Source organism: Cebus imitator, unplaced genomic scaffold (genome assembly GCF_001604975.1).
Source record: "Cebus imitator isolate Cc_AM_T3 unplaced genomic scaffold, Cebus_imitator-1.0 Scaffold119, whole genome shotgun sequence".
NCBI classification, from domain to species: Eukaryota; Metazoa; Chordata; class Mammalia; order Primates; family Cebidae; genus Cebus; species Cebus imitator.
Window position 1 is genome coordinate 3,328,285 of NW_016107434.1, and position 23,103 is coordinate 3,351,387.

General features: G+C 37.6%; 1 protein-coding gene and 1 non-coding gene across 3 annotated transcripts in view; one reads left to right on the forward strand and one right to left on the reverse strand.

Annotated features, from left to right (window-relative positions):
• FMN1 (formin 1) overlaps positions 1 to 23,103 on the reverse strand; it is a 421,043-nt gene that overhangs the window by 184,341 nt on the left and 213,599 nt on the right. For both annotated transcript variants that reach the window (XM_017539536.2, XM_017539537.2), the window contains 2 exons: positions 6,618 to 7,381; positions 2,182 to 2,332 (listed from right to left, as the gene is read on the reverse strand). In XM_017539536.2, the coding sequence (XP_017395025.1) occupies positions 2,182 to 2,332; positions 6,618 to 7,381 (915 nt within the window). The remainder of the gene's footprint in view (positions 1 to 2,181; positions 2,333 to 6,617; positions 7,382 to 23,103) is intronic.
• Positions 8,621 to 8,685, forward strand: LOC119472830. The gene has a single exon (XR_005202007.1). It is a non-coding gene; the product is annotated as a small nucleolar RNA SNORD77 (small nucleolar RNA).

Sequence of the window (23,103 nt, forward strand, 5' to 3'; positions counted from 1 at the left end):
ATTACAATGAGAGATGAGATTTGGTTGGGATCACAGAGCCAATTTATTAGAAAAATTCAATTTGTTCCATGCAATATAGCCTCTTAAAATTTTGCTTTAATACTTATTTGGATATTTTTCTCAAGACAACACAATTCCAGCGAACTTGAGAGACAAAAAATTTTGATCACGATTGTATCCATAATTAAAGTCAGTGGGAAAATCTGATTTGATGAACAGAAAACTATATTCAGACATTTTCCATTTGTCCCCAGTAATCTGCAGCTAATTTCATCATCATTACATTACTTGAGAAATGAACTGATGATGAACCCCACTATATAATTTAAGAAGGAAGGGTGGCCAGGCATGGTGGCTCACACCTGTAATCCCAGCTCTTTGAGAGGCTGAGTTGGGCAGATCACCTGAGGTCAGGAGTTTGAGACCAATTTGGACAACCTGGTGAAACCCGTCTCTACTGAAAATAGAAAATTAGCCAGGTATGGTGGCGCATGCCTGTAATCCTAGCTACTTGGGAGGCTGAGGCAGGAGAATTGCTTGAACCCAGGAGGAGGAGGTTGCAGTGAGTTGAGATCACTCCAACCTGGGCGACAAGAGCGAGATTCTATCACACACACACAAAAAAGGGTTGATGTTATCATTCAATATGATACACTTTTCAAAACACTGCCTCAGACCCTCTTAGATGTGAATTTCACAACATTCTAGAGGGTCAGGTAGATTCAGGTACTGTTAATCCTATTTTACAGAGAAGGGAAAATATAACAAGGAAGACAACCAGCCCAAGCTCACATAGCAAATCAATAGCAGAACAGAGAGTACTACACTTTTTCCTTGCCACCATTTCTGCTACTATTAAAAATAAGGAAAACCAACCAACCAAACAAAAACCCACTAAAACAGGGAAATGGTAGCCGTGGTAGTAACAGTAGCAAAAGCAAGGGCAGCTATAATATGTTGAGCACTGACAGTGTGCTGAGCCTGATACATGTATTACCTCATTGAATAATTAGAGGAACATTATGAGCAGACATCATCTCATGCTATGATGCAGGGACCCAGACACACAGAGTGGAAAGACCTAGCATCACTGCCTCAGATCTCACAGTGAGTGTGTGGCAGAGTGTGATTCATCCTCATGGTTGCCTGACTGCTTGACAATCTTAAACTCATTCTCTTACAGATGGCTGGTGCCTCTCAGTTTTCAATCCTTGAGTCACTACTGAGAAGTCACCTTCATAATGAGGCCTACCCTGAACACCCCATTTTAAATTACAGACTTCATTCCCACCCTACTAAAGTTGGCCCTCCTCCTCCTGCACTAATATGTGATTGACAGGGTTTGTGTTTAGCATTTGTTAATATAAACTCCAAGGGGGACAGATTTTTTTTTTTTTTTGCCCTCAACACATCCAAATGCTTATGACAGTGCTGTCCAACAGAGCTTTTTATATGATGGAAATGTTTTACATCTCTGCTATCCAATATAGTAGCCATTAGCCACAACAACAAAATTGTAAAGTGGCTAGCACAATTAAAGAACTACATTATTTTATTTCATTATTTAATAGCCACATGTTACCATACTGGACAGTGCAGGCCTAGGACAAATGCCTAGCACAGTAAACTCCTAGGAAATATTTGTTAAATAAATGAATTTATAGATAAAACCTATTTTTCATATAACCTACAGACTACTTTCACTAACCACAAATTTTTATTTTTATTTCAATGAATTAATGGTTAAAAAAGTCCAGATTAAATTTTGAAAATTCAGAAGATATGGCCAAAATAGTAAGCACAGATGGCATGAACTATTGGCTCCCTTGCCATCTACCACTCAAAACCTTCTGAAGCATTTCCTGAAAACAGGGAAAGCAAACCAACAGCATGTAATCAATTCCCATGACTCATATACACACACACATACAATGAATATGTAATAAATTCCCATGAATGACACATATATGTATATGTACGTGTATGTAGACATGATATATATATATACCATTTCCCTGTATTATATATACACATATATGTGTGTGTGTGTATATATACATGTGTGTATGTGTGTATATATATGTGTATATGATTATATTACACATATATATATTTATATATAATTATATATATATATACACATATATATATAATTACAGCTTTGCTATAATCACTCAGTACCTTTTTGACCTTGTTTTTTTTCTCATAAGTCTCCGACAGAGGTTTTTTCTTCTGTTGAGTTGTGTCTTTGGAGAATAAATACTCAAATTCACTGGGGTCCCGAATGTCGGGTTCTTCTAAGGAGTCCCATAAGGTTGGTGCAGCATTTTGGCTTAAAAGAGAAAACAACAAGTTAACCATAAGAACCAAAATAGGAGAGAATATAATACAATGAAATCTTTCTCTAATCCATTTTTTATTTTACTTTAAAAAAAAACATAAAACTCTAATAATGCTTGGAGAAAGGCTTTTCATGTTATGCATTTGTTAAAGTCAAAATATACTATAGAACATTAAAACACACACAGACATATTTCCAAAAAAAACAACTGTCATTAGGAACAATCAGAGATAGTGCTCTAGAGAAACTCCTTGGGGCTATAAATCGTGGGATTTGGATTACTAGGGGCACCCAAGCTGCTCCTCCTTCGATCTGGGCATTTCCATGATGTGTAAAAATTGGCATCATATAAAGGCTGAAAATATAAAACAATTTGAGACTTTGACAGGCTAATTCTGAAGTAGATTGAAAATGGAGTACCGAATTAAAGATCTGCCTCCTCTTTGGACTTTTTCAACTACTTTTAAATACAGCTTTTAGGATTAATGCAGGTTAACTCAGTGCAAAGTCCTTAATCTGTGAAGAGGCTAAGCTTATTTTAAAATAACATGATTTATAGTATCTAAATCCCCTAAACAATGTAACATCAAAAACCAACCAAAAACCTCCTCCATTACACCAGCCCTCATGGGATTTCAACTAAAGGAGCCACAGGGTAATTGTGCTGATTCGTCTTCCAGAAATGAGCACCCAAGTTTGGGAGGGAAGAAAGAAAAGCACTTTGTGAGGCTGAGGTGGGCAGATTACTTGGTCAGGAGTTCAAGACCATCCTGGCCAACATGGTGAAACCCTGTCTTTACTAAAAATACAAAAAATTAGCTGGCCGTGGTGGAGTGTGCCTGTAATCCCAGTTACTTGGGAGACTGAGGCAGAAGGATTGAACCTGGGGGGCATAGGTTGCAATGAGCCAAGGTTGTGTCACTGCACAGGTGATAGAACAAGAGTACATCTCAAAAATAATAATAAACACTTTCAATGCCCACAGATGGAAAAAAATTTTATCTACATACTTATTATTTATCAAACATATGTATATGTTACAATCCATAACATCTAAAATATATAACTTTGTTTCCATACATATTTTCTCAATGAAAACTAAAAAGATAACTATTATTATATAGAATGGTCCACCAAATTTTTTGATACTACAGGTGATTTTGATGTTTAAAACAGTTGGCAGCACTGGCTTCTCAGGCATGCATGTTCACATTTTGCAATAGATCTGCCTTTCCCATGCTATATGACATTTTGGGTTTGATCACATTCACCTCTTCTCTCCTCTGCTTTTTGTTATTTTTTTAAATTATGATTTTTCTAATGGTTGAATCATTTAATAGTATATATGTGACATATGGAAGTTATAAAGTATAACAATATAATGAACACCTGGGAAACCATTACCCAACCCAAGGGCTAGAACATTTCCAGTGAAGTATATCCCTGTATGTGTTCCTCCCTCAGCCATTCCCCTCTGCTACTCACCTAACTTCAACTTGAAACATGAGCGCCACTAATGTTCAGTGCTTATCATTGTGGTGCTGGGGGAGAGGTGGGGAAAGGTGGGATCTTGATTGAGGAACCCAGCCATGGAATTCTGGAGTGAGCATGTGGCATGTTAAGGGCCACTGGTATGGGCCTTGGGAAGGTTCTGGGCAGCTAAGGAGTGATGCCTAGAGTGAGGTGAGGCAATGTGATAGGCCAACTGCTCAGCCCTATCCCCACTTCCTGCACCTGGTTGGTTCTAGCTACATGGACTCTGAGATCAGGTCAGTATAACTAGTATTGTAATTCACTTATACTCTGGTGTAAATTGGCTTTGGGAATCAATGGTGATCAGTTTGAGCACCTGATCACCATTTATAACACTATTTCTATGGGAAAGGCACTTCCAATACTGAATAAAAGAATTTTGGAACACTGCCTCTCAGTGATTTGGGGATGGCCAGCATTGGGTAGGGCAATAATAAGGACCTGCTTCACAATGAATGACCTGCCATGGTGGTCAACTGACCACTGAACATAAAATTCTAGCTCACATGGAAAGCAGGGAGAGGAAGAGAAAGAAAGAAGAGGAGGAAAATGAGAAACTTACTAAAAAGCTGAAAAGGTAGTTAGATGAGGATTTATTTTTCTTTAACTAATTGTCTCTTTCTTATTCTAGAAATCACAAAACAGACACCAAATAAGGCAAAATGGCAACAGAAAAAAATCAGTTCATACCAGTAGTCAAAAGCAATTGAGGTGGATGAGTGGCAGTGTATATACAATGCTGAAAATTCACATTTTGTTTCTGGCTTCCCAAAAAGCAAGACCAACATTTATGATGCAATCATTATATAAACTACTTACACCTCTAGTTGCACAAAATGTTAAAATACGATTTTGCCTCCTTTATAAGAAGGTACCCAAATAATTGCACTTTTGCTCATAAGCAAACACTGCACAGACTCTGAATCATTTTCATTTAAAAGCAGTAGTTCTAATAGGTAGAAAAAGTTGGAGGGACCATAATAAAAGAGATTGAATATGTGGTGTCATTAGGAAGTCCCCATGCAATAAGTCTTAACACATCACAGCGGGGCAGCCCCTATGTTATATTTCAGGCTCAAGGGTGATACGCTCACCAAGCAGGGCTCTCTTGATGTCCTATTCATCTGCTTTTCATTTGTTCAAAAGTAAAAGCCTAGATTTATGATGAAACCAATGAGATCTTGAGTATCCAATTTGTATTCTTCTCCAAATGGTCAACCACATAAGGAGGAAACAAGGCCGACAATGATTATCCCTAGCTTTCCCTTGGTCTTGGGTGAACGGCCCATATCTCCCAGGGCCACTGTTTTACGGCTGCTGTGGTCTACAGTATCTGCTGCTCATGAAGTGTCTCAGGGAAGGAAATGAAAGCAGGCTAGTAGGACACAGGTGTGGAACAGCTCCCTGCACTGCCGGACATACTCGTCCAAGGCTTACAGGTGGCAGCCATCACCCTGGAATGGCTGTGCACTAATTTGAGAACACTAATAAGGAAACATGACTCAGAATAAATATTCCGGGAAATGATTTTTTAGTAAATGTCTGAGTCTTTATTGGGGAAAAGGGAATACTAGTACTTTAGTTAATGGCAGAAGTTATTACAGGATCATCTCACTTTTTTATTAACTATTCATTTGGGAAATTACGAAGTATACTTAAATTTTGAAAAAAGAAGTATCAGCGTATTCCAAAAATTAACTCTTGGCCCTTAGTTTTTGGCGAGAGGAAAGGGGAAAATATGAAGCACATATGCTTAGTTTTAAGGTATTTCGTGTTCCTCCACAGTGATTTCTGGCTGTTTTATAATTGTGACTTGTGTGTTATTTTCTTTCATATCCTGCCTTCCGTAAGCAAAATGTTACATAAATTGAAGAATTTACTACCACATCACAACTTGGGAACAGTTGTAAAATGTATCCTATATTTGCTGTTCTTTACAAACAAACTTTAAAGGAGGAAGTGGTCGAGAGGCAACATGTCTCTCATTGTCCTCCATCCAGGCTCAAAAATAAGGCCGAACAAATCACATTCAAATCTGTTTGAATGGATGTTTCCAAGCAACTGTATCTTGCTACCTTACAAACCCAGCTTATCAACCTGTATATATGGAAGATGCTTTCAGCTATCCACATACTGATATTTTCTTTGAAGGGCATCAAGGTATAAAGAAAGATGTGAGAGTATTTAAAAGTTAGAAGAAATAGCGTTCAAGCAGAGAGAGTTTATATTTCAAGACTCTCTTCTAATCTAAAGAACTAATAACTGATCCCTATCTTGTTCTTTTAATAAAAATTGAAAACACCCATTTCTATTAAATATCTAGATTATAGGTTGATTACAGCATCTAAAAACAAGACAGTAAAAAGTATTAGAAAAATCCTCAGTGAACCTACAGTATGGAATCAGGTTCAATGCTTTATGATTACTCATCAGTTGTAGCGATGTTGGGGAAAGCCCTGGTTTAGACCTGGACTCCAGTCTATACAATTGAACATTTGCCTTAGAGAAAAATTTGACACTGAAACACATTGTTTCTTCCAGCATCTTTAGAGAATATAGAGAGGCCTTGCTGGAGACAGACATTCTCCCCAAACATCCCAACCTTGTTTATCCAAGGCATTCACTGTATTACACTAGATAATGGGTGTTACACTATGGACACCTTGACCCGGTAAAAATAAAACATCATTTGGGTAAAATCCTGGGAATTCACGTGCTGAAAATGGGATAGGGGAGAGCTTACCTCCTATCACTTATTTGTATCCTAGTCCAGTATAAAGGCTTCATGGGACAACTGGGCTCAATGGCTGGTTTTCGAGGACATTGACTGGAAGAAGAGCCAAGTCCAAAGAAGAGTCCAGGGGGAGGTGGGGGTGCAAGTCCTGGGGGGGTTGGAGCAGGAGGAGGCCCTCCAGGGTTGAGTGGGGCAGGGAAGTTAGGAAGTGGGGGTGGTGGTGGGGGTGGTGGAGGTCCAACACTTGAAGGTGGAGGTAGAGGTGGTGGTGGGGGTGGCGGTGGAGGTGGTGGCGGTGGCATTGGAGGTGCTGGAGACAAAGATCCAAGTCCTGGGGGAAGAGGCGGAGGGGGAGGGATGGATGCTGGCAGGGGCGGTGCAGGAGGTGGAGGGGGTGCCATCTGCTGATTTGACTCGGTGCCTTCCATTGGCTGGAGTGCTGCATGGATGTCTTTGTGGTCATTTGTGGGAGAGAGCTGGCTTAAAGAGGAGATATTCAGCTTTTTGGGTACTAATTGATTACTTCTGATTGTCTTGCTTTCACCTTCGCTGGGCTTGAGGAAGGTCTCTCTGTCTGTCTGAATGCACACATTTCTGTAGGTCTTTGGAGGGCAGTCATCATCGGTGGAAATGCACGCATCTTTCCTCTCTTCACAACCCCCTCGCCATCTATGTTCTAACTCGTGTTTCAGATTTTCAATGGTTTCTTCTAGTCTCGCTGTTATCACTGCATGCTCACCCCGGATATGAAATGTACGAAGTTCAAACTGGGCCTGTCAGAAAATTCAGTGGGAAAGAAAGTCATGAGTTTATTAAAAACCAATATAGGAATTTAGAAACTCAATAATACTGTCACTGTGCCACTGTAGCATGGCCCATATAAACGCAGGGAAATACAGAGACATTCTTTCAAGAATCCATAAAGGTGCAAATTTCACTCTATGCATTTTCCAGGGACCTAAACAGGCAGGAGACACAGCACAATTTCATCCAGCCTAAGCTCAAGGGAGATAATTTTCATGGATTAAGGCTTCAAGTACATGTGTTACCTAGGAACTCTTACTCAGTTTTAATATCAAACACAAAACTTTTAATAAAGCTTTGGACATGCTTGAATATTGCTTTATAACTTTGGGGTTTGGTTTCAAAAAATAAAACTATACAGAAAAAATAGGTTTGGAGATCTTCTGGCTTAGGGCTGCTGTTCTTTGTCTTCCTTAGAATGTCTCTTTCACTTAGTGTCCAGGACAATACAGCAGAAACAAGAAGCAAAAGAAGAACCAGTGATAACTTATTTTTTAAAATTTCCCTATAACAGCAGCCCAAGATCAGTATTTGTCTGTTTCATAACACAGCAATAAATAAGCAATGTAGAACATAAATAATGACGATATTTAAGTATGCTATTTTCCTCTACTTACATAGCACTTTAACCTATGGAAGACAGTAGCCTTTTTAATACTTATTGCCTCAGTTATTTTAATACACTGAGTCTATAATTGTATACTTATTTACACAGAGCTAGTGTACTTGCGGTCATTAACTAGCCATTCCCCAGCATTCAAAGCTATGGAGGCCATTACAGTTAACTGGAAAGCAATCGCATTTAGAATTTTATTAGAGTTTTCAAAATCCAATTTAACAGTAATTAAATATTTTTGGTCAACTTTTAAAATTTCTGCCTCCCCCATGAGATTATAAACTCCACAAGATGAAATTGGTGACAATATTGTCTTTATTTCTGTATCTCAGCAGGTAGCACAGCAAGTACATAGCTTGGAAGAGATGGATGGATAAACATCACTGGGATAGTTATATTCACTTTCATTGTCCCAAGTGCCTTCCTTATCAAGACTCTCTTCAGTATAATTTCAACACAGGTATCTGGAACAACTAAGCATGCACAAGTACAGCTCTCTTTTGCATTGAAAAAGTAAAGAAATATTTTTAACAGCTTTGTCAAGCAAGGTATAAACATAGGAAGCTTCTCTACCTTCATTGAGATAACTTTTATACTATGATGTTTGCATAGTTCAGCAGAATGAATCATGAAGAGATCTACAATTTGTCTGGTGTTGAAAAAAAAAGATAACTTTTAACTATTTTTTACGAGGCTCAGCTTTCCCCTAATATTCATTCTCAAGACAAAGGTCTAAAGAACTATAGTCAGGAGAACTGAAAGACAAAGTTTTTCGAAGGCTAATCTTCTCATATGTGGACATGCTAGCTCTGAGCCAACTCGGAAGGAAGTGGCTACATCAGGACACTGTCTATTTCTTGTACAGTGCAGAGTTTTGAGTGCTTGAGTTTGGAGTCACACCACCTGGTTTACATCTTGGCTTAGGCACTTGAAAGTTCTGTGACCTTAGAAAGGGAATGCTGTGTCCCTAAGCCTGAGTTTCTTCAAGTGTAAAGTAAGAATAATAGTGAGCCATCTCTAGGACTTTTATAAAGTAAAATGAAATACTTCATATAAAATAGCAGGCATTATGCCTGGAACACAGAAAGATTTGGATAAATCTTACTGTTAGTTTCTGTTGCTAATACTAATAGCAAAGCAAGAGACTAAAAAATTCCTAATTAAAAAAAAATTTTCAAACAATGCTACCTTTCTAGAGGGATACGCATAAAACTAGGAAAAGTTCATGCAATCAGGATAAGCAATGTGCCTCAAATACAAAAGTTAACTTAGCCTTTTGTGAGTTCTACCAATTACCTAAAAGTAATTTCGAGCTTCACTCAACTGTGTGATCAAGATAATCTTTGTTTCAACATCCTATCATTTCCATCTTCATTTCTCTTTCTTTCCTGTCCACTTCCACCCACATTCTAGCCCTGATTACCACCCTAAATTACTCACCCACATTTTAATTCATTCTAATGACTAGTTCAGTTCTGTCACAACAAACTCTCAGCTGTTATTCTCAACTAAACTTTCTTTCAAGATTAACAGTCAAATATTCAAGAGGCAATAATTTTACTCAATCCTCAACTTTTGAATGTTATATGAAAGAATTGCAAAGACATATTGCATTGTGAAACTTTCCCTAATAAGGGAAATATTTTTGGTGAACTTAGTTTCTGCCTCCCCTATCAGATTATAAACTCCACAAGATGAAATCTTGTATCTATAGCAAAAGCCCTGGTCCCTACCTCCTCTTTAATTCTACCACTCAATCAAGGATCTTCTAAATCTGTTGAAGCTGATGTGTACAGGTATATATCATTTTAGCAGCTCTGAGGTAATGCATTTGTTTAGTGTAGCGGGCAGAACACAAATTGGGCAGGTTAAGTCCACCTCTTTGTACCTCAGTTTTTTGTAAGCTAAATGGGGATTCTAAAATGTACGTGACAGAGCAGATATGCCAGGGAGGCAAATTAATACATGTAAACAAAATACAGAAGAGTGTTTCTAGCATAGTAAGTACTATTTCAGTTTGCCGTCATAATTATTGTCTCTCTAATGCCCGGCAGATCAGAGGCCAGTGGCCCCATCAGCTTGCTCTTGGCTCTGCGTATGCTTCCTGGTCCTATACCCTGTCTACATGCTCTATGCTTCTAAAACAAATATAGACATACCAAATATACCAAAATACTTCTTAAATTCCTTTAGCAATTGTACTTTTAACCCTACCTCTTTTCCTTCACAGCAGAAATTTTTGAAAAAAGCACTCAACCCATGCTTTATTTTTCTCATTCATTCGCTTTTCACCCAATTACTGGCTTCTGTTCCCACTATCCTATTGAAACTCCATGATTTTATTGTTGCATTCAATCAGCACTTTTCAGTGATTTTGACCTTTCTGCCCCATTTATTTGGGTTGACTGTTGCACAAGCATTGAAATTCTGCTTCCCTGAACTTGATTTTACCTCTCTCCTTTTGTTCACCTCCTACTTCTCTGCTGTCTCTAGTCAATCTGTAGACTAATTTGCATTCATTCATCCCTTAAATGTGGTTCTCTGGGCATCCTCCTTGCCAGTTCTTTCCTTCTTACCCTACACAATCTTTCTACATATACTCATATGATAAATGACACTAGGTGAGTACCTTCTAAGTTGGTACCTCGAGACCATATTTCCAACTATCCTCTGGATTAATCTACTTGAATATTTAACCAACTGCCTCAGATTCAACAGGTTGGAAAGTGAAGTCATTGCTGCTGAACCCCAATTTGTTCTTCCTCTGAAATTTCTCCTCACCGTTAATGGCCACATTGCCTCCCAGTCAGCACATCCAGAAACCTGACGTCATGCTGGATTTCCTGCTCTCTCTCATCCTCAACATGCTGTTTTTCAATTGTTAGTGATTTCTCTGATTCATTTCCTTCTTTCACCCCCACCGCCTCAACTTTCTTTATTTGTCTAGATAAGGAAAATGCTAGTCGCCTTTCACTGAACAAAGGTGATGAGCATTTTCTTTATCTAGACAAAGGCATGAGCATTTTCTTGACTCAAATTTAGCCACTTTGGTTCCAAGAATGTTTTGAAACAATAATAATAATAATAATAAATGCAGATCCCTAGTCCTTAAAATCCCTTCAATAATTAGCTATTACTCGCAGACTAACAGTGACTTTCTGGCAGAGACGCATCAACAGCTCTTCTGATTTGCTTTCTGACCAACTTCTCCAGTACTGATTCCTGTCTCTTCCCCAGATATGCCTTGGATTCCAGTGTTCTAAACAGGTCCATGCTCTTTCATGCATCTAGGTCTTTTGCAAATATTGTCCTCTTCCAATTATCTTCCTCTTCTGCAAGCACCCAAGATAAGGAGTCAATTACTAGGGAGAGATTCCACGAATGGGTTCCTTACATACTGTATTAACTGATATGGAGAATAACCAAATAAGGAAAACAATGAACTTCCATGTACTATATACCAGTATGCTGAGATGATAGTAAACACCTTTCTGGACCTCTAACATTTAATTGCCTCTCTCTGTCCCTCACCCCCCAAAAAAACACTTGCCTTTGACCTTTACTGTTTCATAATCTCTTTTGATCATTCCAATTTTATCTTGGTTGTGTTCTTCACCTCAGTGTGGCAGAGTAACTCAAAGTGATTAAAGTAATAAGCACCTCATTCATTCCGTCTGTCCATATTATGTCAATTATTTCACATTGTGTCTGGCTCTATTATAAATGAAGCACCTCAAGTCCATGCATACCATGAATTGAAGCTTTGGGAAAGCTAATCTTTAGACACATTTTAAATTTTATTTCCTGTTAGTTACCACTTCTATTTCGTACATGGATATTATGTGCTGTTCCCCTCCTTTATCTAGATACATAGCTAGAAAGACTGGTGATGATTTGATGATTCTAATACAGAGTAGAACTTTCTATTAGATAATCATGTACCCCCAATCTTTGCCCAGGATCCTGGGAATCTTTAGGAAGTGTCAAGCCTAGCCTCTTACAATCGAAATTACAGATAAAGCCAGGTCAAGGAAACAAAAGCCTTTATATCCTGTTAACTTTACTTACAGATTTAACATGTGCTTGTAAGCAATATACAATTATAAACCCTCGATTTGTTTTTAGATCAATGTTCTTTAGGACATATAACGAATGACTCAAGTTTTTGCCTCTCTCTCTCCCTGCTAAAAATCCTGGGATTTGACCCAACACAGCATTTGAAAAGACACAGGTGCTGAAGTTTGATATCTTTCCAGTCTTTAAGTTTTATCTATCTCCTTTACTTTTAATTTGCTTCAATTGCTTTCATTTTTAATCACATCCTCCTCTCACCTGCAATAGTCTGTTATAATAATATATAGCCACATCTTAAGAAGAAAGATTCAAACTTACTAGCTTTGAGAGAACAATGCCAATTAAACCATCCTGTTTTGATTACCCCTTTTTTTCCTAGTGGCACAATTTTTAATCTTTCTAATAAAGTGGTTCTCAAGCCCTGCTTCCATTAGAATCACCTGGAGAGCTTTGTGGACAACACTGATGCTGAGGTCCATCCCCAGAGATCCTCATTTAATTAGTCTGAGATGATGCCTTTGCACAGGTGTCTTTAAAGCACCGCAAGAGATCCCAATGGGAGCCAGAGGCAAAACCAAGAACAACTGTTCTTAATCTATATTCTGTTCTAACACAGCTGAGATAGTATAACATCACAATGTCAATGGGTTCTTTTGGCAATGACTTTCACTTGCGTCATTTCAGAATCTCCAAGGAAATATGTTATTTGGTAAAGCTCCTTTCCTGATTCTGATATGCCCAATAAAGGTAATATTACTTCATTGCCCATTGTCTGCTGTCTACGCAGCAGACAAACCTAAATTCTTTCCATGATACTCATGGCTCTTCAAAACTTGGCCTCTGCCTACTTTCCCAGATACTTCCCCACTCTTTTCCGTGGCTACACCACTATAGACCCAAACATATAACTAACTCTCACATCTTTACTCTTTTGCACATGCTGTTTCATCTCCTTAGAGCACCTTTTCTTCATTTTCACCTAGTGAAAGCCCTGAAAAAAAAATCAAGCTCAAATGAATCTTCTGGCTTAAACTTTTCTTGATTCTTCTTGACAAAAGTTTTCCTTTTTGTTTCCAAATAACATTCTAGGTTCATGTTGCATTATAGTCATTTATGTTTATATTCTTCGCAAATTTAAAAACTTCAGGCAGTTGGGGACCACAATTTAATCATATTTGAACTGCCAGAGCATCACACATTGCTTGCCTATTGAACTGATTTTTTTAGCTTTAAATATTAAGATTTCCTCATGCCTTTGTATTGCCCGTCCAATTACAAGTGAAACTCCAAAAAAAAATTAAGAAGACATAAAGATCCTTTTCTTTTTGCTATTCCCATATGCAGCAAACTCTAAGACCTGTTAGTCATCAATTGTTAGCCGTTACTTACAGACTAACACTGAAACTATTTAGATCAGACATACTAAACACTCTTCTGATCTCTCTTCTGTCACTTGCTTCACTTTTGGACTAGAAAACTCATAAAACATTCAAGTTTTTAAAAATGAAGGTATTTCTAAAAGTTGATGTTGATCATGTTAGTTTTAATAATTCAAAATATTTAATGTAGATAAGAATTCTCTTCACAGTAAGCTCAAAGTCTATTCCCATACATATAACAAACTATCCAGTAGAAATGAACCACATTTGTGATTCTAATCTGATTAGGAATTGGACTCTAGCAACTTCCGCAGCCTTCTCTGGGGATACTTCTCCCCTCCCCTACCAAATCCTCATTATTTTTTAATATCCTTCCCATTACCACTGCTCAGAGATATCATCGAAGGAACACATTGTACTGAAACCCAAGCAACAGAGGGAGACTTCTGCTTGTCTGGTCCCCACAAGCATGTCTGTCAAAAAGAAGGTGGAAAAGTGCCTGCTGATGAAAGAGATCCTGTTAGTGCCAAACACAGTGGAAAAGTCATCCGTTAGCATTTTGTTGTTATGAACATTCTCTCTTAGTGGTGCTGCCAGGGCCAATAAAAAATCAGGTTATCTTCTGTACAACTTGAATAAGTCAGTCTTTTCCAGGGACTCTTCCAGATTCTACATCCCTAGGTTGAGAAAAGCTAGAGAGTTCCTGGGGGCTGCATGGAGGCTCTATAGAGCATTGGCACCTCAGAAAAGTACAGTGGGAGCAGAGGGAAGAAAAGGAAAATGAGGCTTAGGAGCACAAAATGCCTGGAAGGGATGGGATTCTGTTCTTACAGAATGCTTAGTTAAGGCAAGAAGATGGTGATTCTATGGCTTTGGATGTGCATATGAGTTTTTTCGGTTTTTTTTTTTTTTTTTGAAGGCTGTCCAAAGACTTCAATAACCTCTTAGTTAATTGACTTATACTTGCCACTGTAAAAACAAAAGTGTCTATTAATGAAGAGAATGGAATTGGGTTTGATGAGAACCCCATAAATTAACAAAACCTGGTTTTAATTAACTATAATTTTTTTGTTCTTATCAGAAATGAAAGCACATCAAGTTACAACCAAAAGGCCATCTCAAGGACACTTAGAAACACAAGGCACATTTGACACATTTCTGTAATTAGAACTTGCTGGGAGAGATAAAGAAATAGAGAAACAGGGCAGGAAAAGAAGGGGTAATTGATATGAAATTGATTCGGAGTAAAACCCAATGTGTGCAATACTGGAGGGTAAACATGTGTAAAAATGGTGCTGATCTCCAGTAATCACCTGCCATGCTGATGCTCGGGAAAGACAAGAAGAGAATCTAAACCAACATGGAATGAGTGTTGTAATGTTAGGTGTCTTCATCCTCACGACTCTGCAAGGCAGACATTCTGGGGGCTGTGTTAATCTGTATAAGATCCTGTGGCTGAAAAATAGTGACAAGGGAATCTCAATCCTGGCTGGTATAAAAATTTATGCTCTTTCTTCCTCACTATTTTGAATTAATGTCAAATGACTCCCTACATTGATAGCCAGTAAATAATAGTAACTCATAATAATTGATGATTAGTAACACTACATTCCACTGTTACTTGCAACGCATTTGCATTACATCAATGCATATAATTATCACAACAATCTTTGAGTATACTGGCATTGTGGCTGTTTTCTAGATGAAGAAAGAGAAGCACTGAGGAATTAAGTAAATTGCCAATAAGAGATTAAATCCACTATCCACCTTATTACTGATCCTCAGTGATTAACAATCCTTCCCATGCAACACATTTCAGGAAGTTAGTATGCCAACACGCAAAAAGAGGTGATTTCTAGTCATGGATGCTTTCTTCAAAATATTTGCCCTCTTTCCTTCTGAAAAAGAAATGGAATTATTAACTAACTAATTGAAGTTTCTTGACTCCTAGGTGGAAAAAGTATTGGGTTCAAAGACTTGAATTCTACTCCTGGTTATCTCAATCATTAGCTACTTGCCCTTAGCCAATTTTTAAATTTCCTCTAAACCTCATTTTATACATGTCTGAAATCAGAAGATCAAAACACTTAATTATTAAGATTTCCTCTAGTTCTAAAACATTAACAATTTCCACATCCAAGACCCTCATGTCACTTTCTTTCAAAGCTTTTTTGAATACATCTCTATTCCTGAAAGCTTCATAAGGACTTAAAGCACGGTACTATCTAAGGAATATAAAGAGATAGTCCCAAACCTCTTTATGAATGCAAATGTTCACATGAGGTGGGATTCATTAAGGTGCTCTGAAAACCAGTGATGAGTATGCAATCTAGATAAAATTGTTCTTTTTTTTTTTTTTTTTGAGACAGAGTCTTACTCTGTCACCCACACTGGAGTGCAAATGGCATGATCTTGGCTCACTGCAACCTCCACCTCCTGGGTTCAAGCCATTCTCCTGCCTCAGCCTTCTGAGAAGCTGGGACTACAGGCACATGCCACCATACCCAGCTAATTTTTGTATTTTTTAGTAAAGATAGGGTTTCACCATGTTCACCAGATGGTCGCAATCTCTTGACCTCGTGATCTGCCTGCCTTGGCTTCCCAAAGTGCTGGAATTACAGGTGTGAGCCACCGCCTGGTCTACTCATTATTGTTGAAATGTGGTAGTTAATTACAAATATTAAAGAATACACCTTTACAATCAGCAAATATAACCATGGATAGTCATTCAAGGACTAGCAGGCAAATAAAATACAAATATTTGAAATCTGCACTGAGGTTTATACTTGAGACACAAAACAAAATTGCAGCCAGAGTGCATTTTATGAAATAAAAGTCAATGTTACTTATCCGGGAACTTCAGTAACATTTTATTTCTAAGGTATTAGTATCCAAAATATAGTATAAGTCACAGACTGGACTTACATCCATGAAAATGACATTAAGACTTCATTTTTCCAAAAAATAATTCTAAACCCAATGAGCAAACCCAAGACTGCACATTTTAGGCAATGAGCCAACATACTAATTCCTTCTCTATTAAAACAGAGGACTTGCAATTTTATGTTGTGTTATTATTATCACTACTGAAGCTGCAGCTAGTCCAATGAGGCATTTAACATTCTAGAGTACATGCAAGCTTAGAAGGAACAGATGATAAACCCTGGTCCTTAATATACTGTGACAAAATAGGGTTCTTCAATTAATTACAATAATCATTTTAATATTTCCCTCTAGATGCCTCACACACTTGTCTATAAAGGGATATTATTCCATGGTCAGTGTTCATCTGCCAAATAGTATCATTTTGAAAACTATCATGTGGATTCCTCAAACGTGCTTGCCTCACATACTCCCAACACTTTGTACATCTCCTAAATTGGAATTGAGTAAGAAATGAAAAAATGACATTAGGTCAGTTATGTAGAACTACCAGATGGTGTCAGATGATATCAAAAAGGCCAGCTGTTGAGTTCTCTCTCGTGTAAAAGATGAAACTTATGCATAAGACTCTAGGAGTACTGACTAGAAAAATAGTTTCCACAACTTTACAAATGATACAGCTCTCTGGGAACAAGAAAAGGCTCAGAGGAGTGGTTGGTGATAAAGGTCCTGCTTATGAGCTTACTCTTCATAGCGGTGCTGTATAAACCTGGTAGAATGCAAACAGGTTTTCGTTACAACAAAGATGGGCTCCCTACCAGCCAATATTCAAACAAGCTTTGATAAGCATCTTGCAAAGTACCAGATCTTGTAGAAAATAAGAAACCATTCATACTCTGAGAAGCTCACATTCTAGGTAGAAATAGTAATATATTTGTAAGTTATGCATAATATCCAGGACAACTGAGCTTGTATGAGTTTTGCAGTATCATTACTTTTACTGTTATTATTCAGACATAACTTTTTCCTTGACAACTGAAGAAAACCAAGTACAATACCATTAAATGCATTTGATTCATCCAGCAAACGCATACCAAGTCATTTGTGTTCACTGTATCCCATCAGCAACAAGCTACTCCAAGCCCAACCATTCATAAACCAAACTCCCCGAATTAATTTTTGCAAGTAAGCAAGGAGGTATTTGCCTTTCCACCTTCATTACTTAAACAAACGACCAATGATGCATGCCTGGATCACAATCACCTTCTCCTTGCCACTTGGAGTCTTCCCAGGGATTAGTCACTTGATAACTCTGCCATTGAATGGGTTTTAAATTATTGGCCATCGACAGGGCAAACAAAAGGGTTTGCTTCTCTTTCTTTAGGATTTGAGTTCTGGCTTAGGACGTCTCCTCTAGAAGAAGCTAGGAAGGGAAGTGTTTTAAATTTCCAAATATTGCTCACCCCAGTTGAAAAGAACACTCATTATGCAAGACGTAAGTTGAGATGACAGAATGGACTCAGAAAATTGAACATAGTCTTTCTTCTTTAAGAAATAGACTCAATGAGAAATATTTTCTGCTAGAATTTGAGTGTCTAGGTCAGTAAAAAAAAAAAAAACTAACTAAAATAGAGTCATAGCACTTGGCTTTAGTTCGGCATAAGGCTGCTAAATAACCTTAAATTTGCTTTATATATCTGGCTTTTATTTTCTTAATCTGTGAAACAAACAGATCAGAAAAAGATCAGGGCATTTTACAAACCAGGTTTCTAGGGATCCAAGGAGGTGCTTCAGTTCTGTAAACACTTAATTTTCACACTATTTTAAAAGAACATTTAATCTTAATTACTGTGATTTTAAAACTGTACAGTATTATCCCAAAAATGTTACACATTTATATACCATCAGCAGATCTACTACTGGAGTACTTGGTCATTTTCTGGTTGTTTTTTTTTCAGTCTTTGGAATACCAAATTTTCTCTGATTTTCTGAATCTATGTTTCTAAAACGGTTTCATTGATTAGGAAAAATTATAACTGGTCTATTTTCCTTCCTTTTCTTTTTTCTTCTTTTAAAGTTCAGGCTCAGCAGATGGATCATCCAAGATCAGGAGTTCATGATAGTCTGGTCAACATGGCAAAATCCCAATTCTACTAATAACGCACAAAAAAATTGCTGGGCGTGGTGATACGTGCCTGTAATCTCAGCTACTCAAGAGACTGATTCACAGGGATTGCTTGAACCTGGGAGGTGGAGTTTACAGTGAGCAGAGATCACGTCACTACACTCCTGCCTAGGGACAGAGTGAACTGTGTCTCAAAAAAGGAAAAAAAGAAAGAATTTCCTAAAATTCATGTTTAATCTTAGAGACTCTTTTAATTTATACAATTCTATTCAAATGCTGCATAAGGTGAAATTGTTTTTTTCCAAAATGTTTCCATTTGTAACTATATATTTTCTAACGTGATTTTTGAGATTTTCTGTCAGGAAAATATTACATTAAAATTAATTATATTCTGTGTTAACCTAAGACTCAACAGTCTTTGATTCAACTTTTTGGTCAACTCTGTCATCATTCAAAAGCATCTTAATGAAAACATAGAAGAATATACTTAGGACCTTGGATTAGGCAAAGTTCTTAAATATGCCACCAAAAGCATGATTCATTTAGCATAGGACACCAAAAGCATGATTCATTTAGGATATGTTACTTATCTTGATTTAGACATTCCACAATGTATCCACATATCAAAACACGTTATTGTACTCCATAAATATATGCAATTTTTGCCAACTAAAAAAATAACTTTTTAAAAAAAGCATGATCCACTTAAAAATTGATCCATTAGACCCTTCCACTATTAAATCTTCTGTTTGTTGCAAGACTCTAGGCCACACAAGAGAAAGTGTTGGAAAACAACTGACAAAGAACTTGTTTCTGTAGCATAGAGAGAACTCTGTTAAAACAAAGAAAAAAAAAATTTCCCTCCACCTCCAAAGAATGGGTAAAAGATTTGAACAGATAATCTACCAAGGGAGATATGTGGATAGCAAATAAGCACATAAAAAGTTGTTCAAAGTCACTAGTCATGTCAACAGGGAGACACAAATTAAAACCACGTAAGATATCACCACATGCCTATTGGGAGAAGGGAGGATAGGGAAGGGTGAGGGAGGAGAGGGAAGGGTGAGGAAGGAGAAGGGAGGGTGAAGGAGGAAAGGGAAGGGTAAGGGAGGAGAGGGAAGGGTGACAGAGGAAAAGGACTGACCTGATGATACCAAGTGTTATTTTGAATGTGGAACAACTAGACCTCTCAGATTGCTGATGGGAATGGACAGTGCTACAGCCCCTTTGGAAAGCAGTATGGCCATTTCTTTAAAAGTTAAATATACACTTTCCATATCAACTATCAATCCCACTCCTACTCACTTGCCCAAGTGAAACAAAAACATAGTTTAATATGAAAACCTATGTATCAATGTTTTTGGTAGATTTATCAATAATGGCCTGTGATGGTTAACTTTATGTGTCAACTTCACTGGACCCCAGGGCGCCCAATTATTTGGTCAAACATTATTCCGGGTGTGTCTGTGAGGGTGTTTTTGGATGAAATTAACATTTAAATCTAGAGGTGGGGTAAAGCAGATTGCCCTGCCTAATGTAGGTGGGCCTCGTGCAATCTGTTAAAGGCCTCAACAGAATGAAAAAACTGACTCTCACTACTAAGAAAAAATTCCTCCTGCCCAGTGGCCTTCCAAGTGGGACATAGGTTTTCTCCTGTCTTTAGACTTGAACTGAAACATTGGCTCTTCTTGGGTCTTGAGTCTGCCAGACTTTGCACGGGAACTATACCCGAAACCCCCTCTGGATCTCAGGCCTCCAGACACAGACCAGAATTATACTGTCAGCCCTCCTAAATCTCCAGTTTACCAACTCACCCTGCAGGTATTGGAACTTATCAGCCTCAATAATCATGTGAGCCAATTCTTTATAATAAATCTCTTTATACACATTATTTTTTTTTTGAGACAGAGTCTCATTCTGTTGCCAGGCTGGAGTGCAGTAGCACGATCTTGGCTCACTAAAACCTCCACCTCCCAGGTTCAAACGATTTTCCTGCCTCAGCCTCCTAAGTAGCTGGGACTACAGGCACATGCTACCACACCTGGCTAATTTTTGTATTTTTAGTAGAGATGAGTTTCACCACGTTTGTCAGGGGTTCGATCTCTTGACCTCAGGATCCACTCACCTTGGCCTCCCAAAGTACTGGGATTACAGGCATGAGCCACCACGCCCGTCCTATACACATTCTTAAATATTCACACGTATGAACATATATCTATATATTTTATGTATACACACACATAGACACATATATCCTATTAGTTCTGTTTCTCTGGAAAACCCTGACAAATACAATGCCCAAATTTAGAAGCCACTCAAATGTTCTTCAACTGGTGAAAAAATAAAACTGTGGTAGGTGCACGAAGTGGAATCCTACTCAGAAGTAAAAAGAAATCGACTGCAGGTAGATGCAATAATATGGATCAGTCTCAAACGCTTTCTGTGAAGTGAAAGGAGCTGACTCAACAGGCTATATATTGCATGGTTCTATGTACATGACTTTGTGGTAAAATCAAAACTGTATGGACAGAAAACATTAGTGGATGCCAGGAGCCTGAGGTTGGAAGAGGGGCTGTCTTCCAATGGACACAGGGAAATTTTTTTATGGTGATAGAAATGTTCTATATCCTGATTGTAGTATGTTTATATGACTGCATGTTTTTGGTGAAACTTCAGATGGTACCCTTAAAATGGCAATTTTTTACTGCATGTAAAATTATATCTTAATGAAAACACCTCTTAAAGATTGACATTATAAGTGAAACACACATGTTAGATAAAAACTGTAAAATAAATGAACACTAATAAAATGTTACATAAAAGCGGGGCTTCCACAGCAAGATTCTGTCTGCAACAAAATCTCTGTTGAAAAGAGACATTATCACAGTCAGTAGAGTAATATGAGTCCCAAAAGTATCTAAAGTAGTACCCACATCTTAAAGAGACTCAAGTGTTTAAATTTCTTGAGGTTAAAGTTTAAGCTTTTTCAATACTAGAGCATTTATCACTCTAATGACTCACCTTTTAGAGGTTTCTCTGTTGAGGTGAAGTCAGTGCTAAGATAGAATTATTAGTAATCCTCTAAGATAGTACTGCCATATTCAGCATCATTCTTACATTGCAGCTACGTGGGAACATGGCCAGGGGAGGGAGTGAATGACAACCAAAAGCTCATAGCGTTAGGCAGAATGTTATGCTGCATTTAACATTGTGATACCTCATTTCTTCCCCTTTCTCTACGGCCGATTTTCTATCACATTACTTATGATGAGTATAATTTTTTCCATAGTAGTTGATCAATAAATGCTTCCAAACAAAAAACATTTCTGCTTTTTAAGGAAAAAGGACCTAACATCTTCTATTCCCAAGCCAGCTTGAAGATTTTTTTTTTTTAAGTTTTGTTTTTCTTAAGCCAGCCTCCAATACAAGGATCAGTATTACGTTAAAAGACTACTTAGGGTTTTCTATTTTCTTTCACGCAATAGATTAATATTTTTTTCTTAGTAATAAAGAAAACAGACGGTTTGTCCCACAGTGCAATTAGAACAGTTTCCTCCTATACATAACAGGTCTCTAAGACAGATAAGAGTTATTATTCCATCAGTATAGTAAACTGCAAATTCTCCCTCAGGTTCCACTCTGTAAAATGAGGATGATATTGCCCATCTTGCTTCCTGATACATTTTTCATGGGGAGTGAAAGAAACTCAGAAGAAACTTCACAACAAATATAAACATATTCTGAGAAACACTGAACAATTAATATAATATTAGATACAACAGCAACTATTTGGGATTATAGTGCATTATCAATCAGAAGCTATGAGCACAACCCTTACATTTATGTATAGTTTGTATGCTTAGATGATGGTGGCCTTAGGGAAAGGAGTGGCTAAGTGAAATTCAACATTTTTTTTTTCTACACAAATTGCATTAAGCAGGATCCATTTATCACAAGAATGGAAATCAAAAGTCATCATCATTGCATATGCAATAAAAAGCTAGAATATCACTTGCGTACAAGACACACTGAAGTTTTGTTGAGTTTCTTTCAAGCAACTTTTTAACATGTTTATTGATAGGTATGTCTCCAGTCTCTCATCCCTACCTAAAAAGTGCTTAAGATCTCCTTTTCTGTTTGTCCATCACCAAAAAAAGAAAAAGCAGCCCAAAACATTTGCCTTCATCCCTTCTTCAAAATAAAATCCCCCATTATATTCATTAACAAATGTTGCTCCAAAGGATTAGTAGTTTCTTATTATCTTCGTATCTTTACCATATGCTTTCTGTAAGGCTGGTTCACTATTGTGCTGAAAATGTTCACATAAATCACTAGCAGCTTCCTAAACCACCCAATTTGGTAGATTTTTCTTCATTCTCCTTTGGAGCTCTGCACAGCTTAACTTGAGAACAGCCTCTAGGTTTCTCTGATAGTACAAATTCCTGGTCCTCTTCCTACCTTTTGAGATTATCCTGCCTGCTGTGCCACCTTCTTTTCATCCTTCCATCTTCTAAATATATCATCTTTATAGGGACTCATGTTTTTATCTTTTGTTCACTGATGTATCACTGTAGCAGGGATAACTGAATGAAAGAACTCTTCAATGCCCTTGGC